The 13,340-nt window shown below is 33.0% G+C and overlaps 1 protein-coding gene across 1 annotated transcript in view; it reads left to right on the forward strand.

Annotated features, from left to right (window-relative positions):
• Positions 1-1,172: 1,172 nt before the first annotated feature.
• HELRODRAFT_107720 (hypothetical protein) overlaps positions 1,173-13,340 on the forward strand; it is a gene marked incomplete at its 5' end in the record, with an annotated part of 17,115 nt that continues 4,947 nt past the window's right edge. The window contains 10 exons of the mRNA XM_009029236.1: positions 1,173-1,985; positions 2,280-2,412; positions 4,813-4,925; positions 5,456-5,641; positions 6,336-6,464; positions 6,534-6,716; positions 8,370-8,466; positions 8,983-9,106; positions 10,059-10,230; positions 11,690-11,857. Coding sequence (XP_009027484.1) covers positions 1,173-1,985; positions 2,280-2,412; positions 4,813-4,925; positions 5,456-5,641; positions 6,336-6,464; positions 6,534-6,716; positions 8,370-8,466; positions 8,983-9,106; positions 10,059-10,230; positions 11,690-11,857 — 2,118 coding nt within the window. The remainder of the gene's footprint in view (positions 1,986-2,279; positions 2,413-4,812; positions 4,926-5,455; positions 5,642-6,335; positions 6,465-6,533; positions 6,717-8,369; positions 8,467-8,982; positions 9,107-10,058; positions 10,231-11,689; positions 11,858-13,340) is intronic.

A 13,340-nucleotide genomic window follows, 5' to 3' on the forward strand; every position in this document is an offset into this window, starting at 1 on the left:
TTTGACTTAATATCGCCAGTTGCAGTCGATAACGTTGCGCTCTGGTTAACTCACATAACACCCCGGCAAGAGTCACAAATCCATTTTAAATTTTCACATGCTTGGATCAACGAAAAAATATCATCAGAAAATTTAGCAGCAATAGATACAGTTTTACAATGGTAACAACAAAATGAGTGCACATTTTTATTTTCTATAGTCTGCATATTTTCTTTAACAACTTTCATTGTAGGCTGTGAGCTATTTTTCGCAAATTTTCGAGTGTTTAGATGAGACGGTTCAGACATAGTTATATAACAAAATCTCGTGGTTATTTAAATTTTTAATGACTCCAATTTGCAAACAAAGTCGGAAAAATAACTAAATTAAGTGACAAACAGAAATTTAAATTATAATTCAGTGATAACAACATGCAAAAAACACGATTTTTCTAATGAAAACAACGCATAGATAGCAAAAAAAATTAAGCGAAATTTTAAATCTAGCAGCCCGGCATTAGACTAGAATGTATATGTTGTATAATGTAAGTTCTTTAAAAAATCATCTTGCCAAACACTTATCTGCTAGTAAACTTATTTTTTCTTAAACTGCTAAAGGGGATTTTGATATCACTTGGGCGATTATTTGTTAAACTTTGAGGTTGAAAATAATTCATTTAACATTATTATCTTAATTATATAACTTTAATCTTAACTTGGAGGTATATGATTTGTAAATCTACTCATTGATTGATCAGCTAAATATTTTTTCTTTCACCAGACAATATTATACACGTCTAATTATCGTTTTTTCACCTAACAGAAATTTTTTTGGGTTTTATTTTATTCTTAAGTTTTATATAAATGTTTTAGAATGTTGCTTAAATTGAATTAAAATAGTTGATCATTGTTTTACACAGGTCACTGATGTATCGACCAAACTTCAATCCGAAGTGATTATTTCGTGAATTTAATGTTGAATGTCTTTATGCAATTTTTGTTGCAACCAAAGTCAGATTCATTATGGATCGTTTACAAGAAAAATTATTTAAAGTTAATGGAATGATATTTAGAAATTTAAGCCTTAACAAAAAATTTTTTCTTGTAATAATTTGTGGTACGTTTCCGATTTGTTATTTGATGTTTTACTGTTATTTCGATAGTCAGTATTTAATCTACGTTAACAAAAATGATATGAATTTATATCAATGCTCAAATCCTATTTCGGACAATTTTTTACCGAAATATGAAAGTAGAAAAACCATTGAAGTCAAGAAAAAGGTGCTCATTTTTACTGATAAAGTCACAAATTTGTTGTTGAAAAGACTTGTATATTTGATAGGTTCTGTTAAGTTTAACGTTAAAATTTCCCACAACAAATTGTTGCCCCTATTAGAAGATCATCAAAAAGGATCTTTTGCTCTAATTGTTTTTACAAAATTGGATATTTATCTTCATTTAGATAAACATGCGAAAGAGAGATTAAAAGAATATTGTTTAAACTATAAAGTGGGATTATTAATCTTTGTTCAAAATGAGGAAAATATTCCAATAACAAAATTAAGTGAATATCCACTTTTTTTCGCCACGAATAATCATATATCCAATTATAGAGTAAACGCTTCTTCACCTGTTTTACGAATCACGAAACCGGGTTATCACGTTTTCAATAACACCTCGTCAAAATGGACTTTGTTTCACAGCAAAGATCCTTCATTCGAACCCATATCAGTAACTAATTGTGAAAACAGAAAGGCCAAAGATACTTGTGAAGATGGATTGGTTTATGCCGCGGTCATGAGAGATAAAGGGCTGCATGATGGTATAGAAAAAATTTATTTTAACGACAAAATTACGTTTTGGGTTCACAAATTAATAATTCTTGATGCTATCTCATATTTGAGTCGAAGCAGTTTATTGTTGCCTCTTGAGAGATATATCTTGGTGGATATTGATGACATTTTTCTAGCCAATTCTCCACTTAAAATGAAAAAGCAGGATGTCAAGGTTTGTTTATTAAAATAATAAATTAAGGAGTTAAACACATAACGTAATGTAACTTTGTAATGTTTATCTACGCTGTTAAGAAATTAAGAGATAGATTACTGTTAATTTTCAATCCACATAGATTAGATAGATTACTGTTAATTTTCAATCCACATTTTGAGATTTCTTCCTTCAACGTAAAACTAACTAATTAAAAATATGAAAATGTGTACATATTTCTTCCTGAAAATACATGCAATATAAATATCTCACCACAAACGTTTTTCCTCATTTAATATTGTTTTGTTTTATTAGGAGCTGGTTAATTTTCAAAATCGTATTCGAAAAGAAAATGTTGTAGAAAATTTTACTTTCAACTTGGGATTTTCTGGTAAATATTATAGACAAGGCAATATAAATGAGATGGAAGGTGATGAATTTCTCTTAGGTAAGTCGTTACACATTCAGTTTGGCATCATTATCTTAAATTTTCAATGTACATGCGGTTTAACATTAATGTCATCTTTATTCTTTAATAATAATTCAGGTATTGTAAAAGCAGGTTAATTTGGCCACATTGGGACTTAGCCAATGTGGTCTGATTGAGCGGCTGGTCCCATTAACCGAAGCGACATTTTAAACATTCAACAAGTTATTTATAGCAGCATTTTTTGAATAGTAGCCTTTGTTAAGTGAAATAAACTTTTTACGAAATTTATTCAATAAAAAATAACTCTTAAAAAAATTCAAGAAAATAATCATTGTAACACAGAATCAATAGTAATAGTAATAATAAAAATATAAATAATAAGGTCCTTTATAAAGCGCAATGGCAAGCGAATGATGCGCCCTCGTTATTAATTGAAGAATTAAATTAATAAATTTTGTTAATTGCATTTTGAAGATTTGAAAGGTTGAAGATTGTTGCAGTTTCTGCTATTTGGTGCGAGCGAGTTCCAGGCAGGTATGTGGATCAATATATCAAAAAGCTCGCTTTGCGATGTTGTTTGTTGTTCCTTGTCGTGGAAAAAGTGGAGCAATGAAAGATCAAAGACTTTTGCTGCTGTTGTTGATTGCGTTTAGTAGACTGTTAAGATGTTCTGGTGAATGGAAAGAATGGAGTTTGAAGACGATGATAGCAGTTTTGAAAAAGATGTGAAAATTGAGAGGAAGCCAATGGAGTTTAGCTAAGTTTGTTTTGACGAAGTTGATGATACGTGATGGTGTGTCTTTGGCTGGTTTGTTCATTCATCTTTGAAGACGTGTTTTCTCTATCTTGGATATGCCAAACATTATTGAATATCAGTTATTAAATTTTAACAATTTCCAACATCGTGCTAAATCACCGGCAAGCTCAGATAATATGGATTCTCTGATGTGTCGAGCTTCACGTATGTAAATTGTTCTGCGAAAACTATATTTTCATTGAAGCGAAGCAGGTGGAGAGAATGATAGAATGGTCCTTATTATTTAATGATGGAAAGAGTTAAGTTTTATTGGCATATCAGTGATTGTCAGTGTTGTAGTTGTTGATGATTTTGTATAATATAGGATGCAAATAAAAGAGGTTCCAATGCAAAACCTTTAGGAAAGCCGCAACGAAGAGGATTAGTTGGAGATGATTGTTTGGATTTTTTCACACATTGATTTCGAACAGTTAAGTGGGATGTCAACCAAGACATGACCGCTCCCTCAAATGCGAAAGAATTCATAAGGATCTTATGTACAAATGTATGCATAATCAATTTTGAAAAATGTTTAAAATTCAATGCGCTCAACAGCTCGCTAGTCATTAGTAAGCTTGGAAATAAAATGGGTCTTTTTATTCTTTAAAAAATTAGAATTCAATCAATCTTCGTTTAGCGTCCAGAGACCCAGTTCCTTCGAGGTAGGACGTTGTTTTCTTTGCCATCAATTTTTTTCGCCAAATTAGACAATCAGTTGTATCCATTTCATTTAAATTTAGAGCTTTCATGTCTTGCTCGATTGTTAGATAGAGACTGAATCTCGTACGCCATGCAAAATGACGATAAATAAAATAAAAATAAAAATAAAATAAAATAAAAAAATTTAAAGTAATATTAATGAGTTGTGTATATGAAATAAAATACGTTATTGCGCTAATTTTTTAAGAGGAAAACTAATAAATATATCAATTAATAAATGGATGAATGAATAAATAAATAAATAAATAAATGAATGAATAAGTTAACAAATGAAATTTTATATGTAACAAAGTTAAACAAATGATCGATGTTAGTGACTACTGAAATATTTTTGTTTGCAACGTATAATATAAATTGCAAAGTATTTAATAAGTTTAGTCAGACTAAAGCTCAGATCTACTTATCGGTAAATGAAATTTTATTGTGACTGTCAAGGTTGCAGTCTATCTAAGTGACTTCTTAGTGACTCTTTGATCTGATTAAGCAAGCCTAATTGAGCTTGCAAAATTGTATATGATTCCGTTTTTGAAAATTTGGTTCCAATTAGGTGACTGGTCTTTTTAACTGGTCGTCTTAATGATCGGCTTCTACTGCTTTTGTTATATCATACGTTGGCATCTTAACTGTTTGATTTTTATATAAATTTGTAGTCACCTCGTGGATAGAGGAAGTTGGAACTAAGTCAGCTGAATTTTTTTAAAGTTTTAACTGCTCATTTAGTCAGCGCTTGAAAGTGAATTATTTTCCAAAATATTTCACATTTCTGCTGAATATATTGGGGTGATTTTAAGGTTATTTTCATAGGTTTTGAACATTTACAACTTTGCATTGATGGGATAAATTTCAGTTGAATATTCAGGTTTATAAAAATCAGATTTTATATTTTAAATTAATTATTACAGCTTCTCGACATAATTTTACGTGGTTTGATCATACGTGGAGTCATGTTCAGCCTCACAAGTTAAATTTTTCTTCGCTCGTTCGTGAAATGCTGGTGAACAAAAAGTTTGCAAAGGTATTTATTTTATTTATTCAAGTTAATATTTTTAAGTTAAACATTCAAATGCAAAAATTAGATTTATGTTGTCAAGATACATTCGAAGCTTATAACCACAGCATCAACTTTATCTCATTAGCGCTCTTCACAAAATGTGCTGAACGCTCTAACAGTAGGTAACAGGTTTCCATTTCTAGTGATTTTGTTTGGTCTAACTAGATAGATGTGTGGTAGGACTAATAGAATCAATGTATATTAAGCAGTACAGTAATAGCATTATAAGGCGGCAGACAAACTTATTTATTGATGAGGATTGAATTTCTGGAAACTTAATTTTTATTTTTTCCCGTAAGCTTGCCACGTGAACAAAACTTTATATTAAACAAATCTTTGTTTGGTTACTTTAAATTTTTAAATATTTTTTTTTCTGTTAGTATTTTATACTGGTTTGTTTATTATTAAGAATATATTAAAAGATCAACTATTTTATTAAGTTTAACGTGGTTTCCAGTGAAACTTTACAATGAATGTTTTTCTGTTTAACGCAGATACACGACCTCCCACTGTACACAAATTATTCCGTTGCCCCGCACCACTCCGGCGTGTACCCCGTCCACGATGACTTGTACGAAGCATGGAGACAGGTGTGGGGGTTGGATGTTACGAGCACTGAAGAATATCCAAACTTGTACCCCGCTAAAAATCGCAAAGGGTTCATCTATAAGGGAATCAAGGTTACTGATGATTTGTTTTTTTAAATATTGCATTCATGTGTGAGCTGCGTTAATGGTATAAATATTTATCAACTCACAAAAACATTTATTTCAAATTTTCATTTCAAAGACTTTATGATTTTTTCATATTTAGATAATTTATGCAAATTTTCGACAAAAAGTGGAAACAATTTTTAACATTTGCTTTGATTACGATATTTTTACAAGTCAATATATTTATTGTAAATTTTCATGCGACATCATAACTATCAAAGAAAGCAAGAGGAGTCAAAAGAACTTTTGGAATAATATAATTTGTGAACGAAGGTAAGAAAGTTCTTTGCAGAGCAATCGGCGGGTGGATACATTTTATTTGATGAGAGGAAAGATCGTCACAAGTAATAGTTTGATCGAGAAGAGAGATGATGCGGCAGTAACTTGCATGCACGCAAATTCACGTTGGGAATCCTACGTTGGATGTATAGTAAGGGAGGAACTATGATTTCGAATTGGTAAAAATATGGCGTTAGAAACATGGCTGAAGTTTTGAAATGATGAGTGGTGTTTAAGATGCTGTTTGAGGTCATTTTCAAAAGCACGCTCAATAAGAGGTTGAATATAAAGTGATGTGTTTTGCAATGAGCAATTCAAACTTTATTTTGGAATATTGATAAATTATAGCAGTTGATTTACGAACAAAATTTATTTGTTTCAGGTTCTGCCAAGGCAAACATGCAACTTGTTTACTCACACGAACTTTTTTGATACTTTTCCAGGAGGCAGAACAAAACTGGACAACAGCATTTTCGGTGGAGATCTTTTTATGACAGTCATCACAAATATCGTGAGTATTATTTATTCCTTTCCTCTTATTTCTATCTTGATCAATGTATTTAACTAATAAATAATTCAGGTTACAATTTTCATGACCCATCTCTCCAACTATGGAAGTGACCGTTTGGCTTTATACACCTTTACAAATCTTTTTAATTTTATTAAATGTTGGACGAATTTGAAAATGATGACAGTTGAACCATCGAAACTGGCTGACGTTTATTTCAATTTCTACCCAAATGAAATTCTTCCCTTGTGGACAGTAAATTTAAAAAATTTTATTAATTTCGTTTACAAAAAGTTTAAATTATCTTAATTTTGAATTTTTTATTTTAAATTATTATCATTCAAGGCTATAAAATAAATATTTTTTTAAAATTTAGGCTTTTTATTTCTAAGGCGTTAAAAAAAATTTTGGCTGTTAATAGCTGCTTACTCATTGATAAATGCCTTCACGTCATCATTCACAGCTGCCAAACTTTGTTGTCTTGCTACTCAACTAATCTTTTGGTCACATAAACAGAAATATGCATGCAAAATCCACTTTTTTACCCCTTACTAACTGAGTGCTTGCCTGACACTACTTACAGTGGTTGCAAACGTGCTCACTTGATATTCTGAAATATATTTTATATTTTTACAATGTATAGAGATATTTTGGAATACTCCTCCATATCAAATGGGTTCTCGTGGATGCCGCACCAACCTTACTTTTCTCATCACCTCCACACGACTCTTCTGTCAACCACTTGTTTATTTACGTCCAAACTCCAATAAAAAATTTTTAATTGAAATCTACTTACTCAGATCCTTTCACAATGTTCCACTCTCCTGCGTTCCATTCTATTTTTCATCAAAAAAGTTGCTTAACAAATCTCTTTTCAATTTTTTCATTTTAACCGTTTTCATCCCATTTCTTTAGCACAATGTTTTTATTCCCCTCCGTCAGTCAGCATTGGTGACTGACACTTAACATATCACTGTGATTGTTTGTAATCGAAGAAATATTCTTGACCATCTTATGATTATTTGGAGTATAGAGCGGTTGGTTCGTGTCACGTAAACCTGCAACAACTCTTTTTTTGGCTTTTGAAATTTGATAAATAATTATCTATTTGCATCAATGAAATTGATCAGTATCAGAACTTGTATGGTGCCTCTCTCGAAAGACCTCAGAAGCGCTTTTTTTGGTGTACAGTGTTGAAATAATGAATAATGATGTTTCAATGTTTTTTTGAACAACCGTCAATCTGTGATGGAACCATCCCTCAACTGTACAGGAAGTGAGTTCCAAATTTCACCCGCCATTACAGCTAATTTCCGCCGTCCATATTTTGAGGAACTAAAGGACGAATAACCAGATCCCCATGGTCCGACGACCTAAGATGACTACGTCCATGTGCCTTCGATACCGGTATTCGTTGTTCACTCAAGTAAACCGATGCATTTCCAGTCAGACAGTCTCCTACCAAGAGTGCCATTTTAAATTTAACCCTTTCCGAATCGTCTGCAAAATCCGTTTTCTAAACATCTGCAGCATCGTTCTTCATAGGGAGATGTTGGTAGCCGACTTTATCACTGTTTCTTTGCAGTGGTGGAGGGAAAGGTAATATGGTTGAGAGTTTTTCCCTAGTTTGGATGGATGCGAAACATTTTCAACGATTTTGTTGCTTTCCTCTGCACTTACTTGAAACTCTCAGTAAACACTTCTATTGATCACAACAAAACACTGTCAGACATTCTGTGATTTTGAAAAAATTTTCATGAAAATAAAAAATAAATGTATGTTTTGGGTACAAAATGATTAAAATTAAGAGACATAAAAATAATCTTCAAATAACTCTTACATTTTTTATGCAATCATAAATTTGATTATAGGAACATTTTTGAATATGTTTTAAATAAATTTGTACAGAATCCCTGCAATAACAAACGTCATTTAGAAATATGGTCAGGTCAGAAAACATGCAAAAGATTACCTCACCTCATTGTCGTCGGTCCTCAAAAGACCGGTGCGTTCTTCTGCTGTTTGTTGCGCTTGTTTATCTGTCATCAATTGCAGCAAATATTATGCTTTATGTTTTGTTTCTATTACAAATTTTTTATATCAAGCTTTTTTTGTGATTAGTTTGCCTGCTAACCTTCGACAACATGCCTTAATGATTTAATTATTTTAGCTCTGATCTTCATAACTTCAGTTTCATTATGATTATATATACAGGTGAGCATCGCATTATACACTGCATGTATAGAATATTCTTATAATAAATTCAGAGCTAGTATCCAAGACACACCAATGTTGCAATTTGAGTCCACTTACCAACTAAATGTTTCAGTATTATTTCAAGTTCTAGTTAGAAACATTGTCTTCAAATATTCTTCCAATTTTATTGAATGCTCGTATGCAATATTTAAATGTTTTTGTTATTGAGCCAACTATCAATTTATCTGTGTGTGTTTCTAACAATGATTAAGCATTTAGAAATTTATTAATTCCTTTGTATTGTATGTAAATTTGAATTGCCCAGGTACGACAGCCTTGTATACTTTTCTGAATCTCCACCCCCAGATCAAATCGAACTTTCAAAGCAACAAAACTTTTGAGGAGGTACAATTCTTCACAGACAAGAATTACGTGAATGGTATCGACTGGTTAGTCATTTAAGAAGCTTATTACAAAAATTTCATTGTTTATTTCATACAAACTCTTTGTAATTTTCAATTTCTTGTAGTTTAACAAAATTTACAATATAAGAAAGAGACTTTAAAAAATTAAGTGGAGGAGATGTTAAATATAGACTGTTCAGCTGAACAAACTGCAGTCAATCAGTGATGGATGGTCCATTTTTGTATCGGTCAACCTCGTCCAGAAGTTTCTCCCTGATGCATCAACACCTGCTACCACTGCAGTCTGCTGGTTTTCTTTTACGGAACAAATCGAATGCTGAGTCGATAATATTTGATCGAGATGGAATGAAAGTGAACTAGACTATAAATTGCTTAAGAATGTGTCGCGTAAATATATTATGAATGCATAATCATGCTGATGTTACATTACATATATATTTCTTTGCTCAGACTGTATTTTCAATTTGAGAGCTGAAGATAATTCATTAGAGGCGCTCTACAAATCTACAATACAAAAAAGCAAGCGTTTGTATGGAAATTGCAAAAATTGAATCTGAAATTAATTTCAAGATGAAGTGGTGAAATGAAAGAAGAAGCTTAAGTTTTGAAAAATTAAAAAATATTTACGCTTGTTTATAAGTGCCGTCCAAAACCGTAATGACAAAAACTAAGCAAACGATAATATACAATTTGAGAACTTTCAATTTGGAAAAGGGAAAAATATGGGGTAAAGAATAAAGAATAGTTATTGATCAAAGTTATTGATAAACATGTATGTACAAGCTGCTGCCAAAATAGTTGGTTGAAGTAATTAATGCTGAAGCAAAATATTAAAGAAGCAAAATGAGAATTTGGTGAGGCTAGGTTGAATTAATTTAATTTCATGAATGGAAATTTTTATTAAAAAATGTATCAAACCGAAAACGTCCCTTATGATATTACAATCAGGCTAATATTTTTGGTAATATTTTTGAAGGTACATGAATCATTTCCCATTCCCTCCATCAGAGTCCACAATATTGTTTGAAAAAAGTGCCAATTATTTCACAGAAGCAAAAGCTCCGTTGCAAATTCACACTTTGTTGCCAGACACAAAAATAATCTGCATACTCATCAATCCATCACAAAGAGCTTATTCCTGGTATCAGGTTTGATAGTTTTTTTAAAGTTTTTCAGTTTCATTTTCATAGTTATTTTGGTTCATTCATTTCACGTAGTTAGGCTAATTGAAACCATTGTCGTAATATTCACCGTTTGAATGTATGTTGTCTCAGATGAAATTCAGGTTTCTTATATTTTGTCTTCTGTCATTCAAAGGAAAATCTCACCATTATTTTTTGAATGTTTGTTAATGCGTCTACAACTTGTTCATGTCCGCATCATGTAATGAGCTGCACACAATCACTCGCTTCTTTTTTGAAAGTGTCAGGATTTCTTCATCAAAATATCGAAATTGAATGGGGAAAATAGACATTTAAGAGATTTGAGACTGAGATTTTTGTCGTCATCGTTATTACATTTTGTGTTTTTTAGCTCAAGGTGGGGATTGATTTATTCAAGATTTATCTTTTTGATGTACCTTCCATGCATCTTTGTTTTATGCACCTTTGTTTTGTGTAAACCAGTGTTTCTCAAAGTGGGCGATAGGGCCCCCTTTTGGGCGCTGAAGTCTTACCGGAGGGGGGCGGTGACAGGTTTTGACAAAATTTGAGAACTTTAGAAGTTTTATGTTTACATTTTTTGCATGGATTAAAAAAACCTTATCTTTGAACCAGTTAAAATCTTTTTCCACGCTAACCTGGTTGATACCCATCAAACGTTTTGTCAGTTTGTAAACAAAGCTCAAAAACCTTTGAAGTACCCTGGATTGGGTCAATTGTTCAAAGATTTTTTGTTTCATTTCCATCCTTCTATTTTTGCAACGTTGGTTTTGTTCTTTTGCCGGGGTTTTTACCAAAAAAAGGAATTACTTTGATTTTTTAAGATAAACTTGGAGATTTAAGATTGTTTTCAGTAAACTTGCGCCTGATATTAACAGTCTTATGAAAAATCATTAAATTCACCCATCACATTAAATTTTCTTATGTTTAATTGTTTGTTTGTTTCAACTTGGATTTTAAAGTACTCTTTCTTTGTAAAACTGTATTCTTTTAATTTTTTTCTCAAAATTTATATAATTTTAAAATAAGTGTATGCACGGAGAAACGAGACTAATATATATTACTAAGAGGCTAATTCTTATTACATTTTTTAAGTGAATTAATTAATTGATTGATTTATTGATTGCTTAATTAATGCTGTTATTCGACCAGACACATTTTCACCTTTTTTTTAAATTGACCCACCATGTTATAATGTATGGTTCTAGAACCAAATTATTTGGAATAAAATTAACACAAACTGGCTTAGTTCAGCTACTAATGAGTGTGAGTGCAACCGACTTTCATTAGTTGCTGATGTGGGTGGAGAGGAAATGTAGAGAGATGGATTAGTTTGACCTGTTTGCTTGTTGAAGTTGATTTCGAGTAGTACTAAGTTTTCTTCCTCATGGATAATGTGAAATTGTATCATCTTGCAGTAAGATTTACTCTTTATTGACACCATCAGCACGCCCAGTCGCACAAGGACGAAGCAGCCTTGAAACATTCCTTTTATGACGTCATCACCGCCACCAATTCATCCAGTGACGTTCACAATCTTAGAAACAAGTGCTTGTTGCCGGGGCTCTACACTTCACATCTGAATAAGTGGAAAACTCACTTCAACAATTCACAGGTAATTGTTTTTGCTTAACTTTGAGTTATTCTATTGAATTTATTAACATAATCAGAAAATAGAGAGGCGCGAATTGAGGTTCCTATGCCTCCAGCAAACGAAAAGCTTCCATTGTATTTTTAAAATAATATAAATAAATAAATGAAATGAAATAAAATACAATAGGATGAAAATACAACAACAAACAACAACACACGTTTAGACGGCATTTTCCCCGAGATCGGGGGTTGCCGTTTGGCTACCTATGATGAAACCGAAATACCCCTCGACGCCATCCACATCTGTCACTCGCCTCAGTATCACGCAACCCCGCTTTCACCCTGTCCTTCTCCACCTGCTCTCTCCATCCAAATCGCGGACGACCCCTTCCTACCACTCCTTCAACCTCGAACTCCAACGCTCGCCTAATCCCGACCCTTTCATCCCTTCTCAACACATGTCCATACCACCGCAATCTCGATCTCCTTATCAATGTCACAATGTCCTCATTCAGTCCCATCATTGACATCAGCTCTGTACTACTCCTCCTATCCTTCACTTTAACCCCACACATCATCCTCACCATAGCTCTTTCAGCCCTCTGCAGTACACTTTTCTCCTCTCTCCTCAACACCCAAGTTTCACCACCATATACCATCGCTGCTCTCACACATGCTTTATATACCCTCCCTTTCATCTTCACTGATCATTTCTTTCCACACAATACCCCACCTAGTTCCCAAAATTTCATCCATCCCACACGAACTCTAGCCGTAACTGCGCTCAAACATCCTCCATCCGCATTCAGCTTATCCCCTAAGTAAACAAAGCTTTCTACTCTTTCAATACCACCACTCAACCCCGTCCTTGCGTCCGTCCTATTAATCACACCATGAACACATTTCTTACATTTGAACGTGCCTTCCACCTTTTTCAGTGCCCCCCTCACATCACTACATCTCTTATGCACCCATTTCTGACATCCTATACACAATACCGAGTTAGCCTTCACTCTCCTGTCACATACCCCACAGGGGTCTATTTTACTTATCACTCGCTCCCCACCTTCCCCACTCACCATTACCTTCGTCTTACCAATATTAACTTTTAACCCTTTCTTTTCAATAACACTTTTCCATCTGTCAAATTTTAACTGCAATTCTTCCATGCTATCAGCCATCAAGACTAAATCATCTGCATACAAAATCTCAAATAACAACCCCTCCATTATGTTTCCACACACAACATCCATCACAATTGCAAACAGAAACGGTGATAACACTGATCCTTGATGCACTCCTACCTTAACACTAAAAGCGTCCGACATCCCCCTTCCAACCCTCACCTTTGTCTTTGCCCCTTCATACAGCTGCATCACAGCTTTAACAAGTCTCTCATTCACTCCTTTCTTCCTCAACGCCCATTCAATGACCTTCCTTGGTACTCGATCAAAAGCCTTTTCTAGATCCACAAAACACATGACAATCTTCGTTCTTCTTTCTAT

The sequence above is a fragment of the Helobdella robusta genome, assembly GCF_000326865.2.
Source record: "Helobdella robusta unplaced genomic scaffold HELROscaffold_6, whole genome shotgun sequence".
Classification (NCBI taxonomy): Eukaryota; Metazoa; Annelida; class Clitellata; order Rhynchobdellida; family Glossiphoniidae; genus Helobdella; species Helobdella robusta.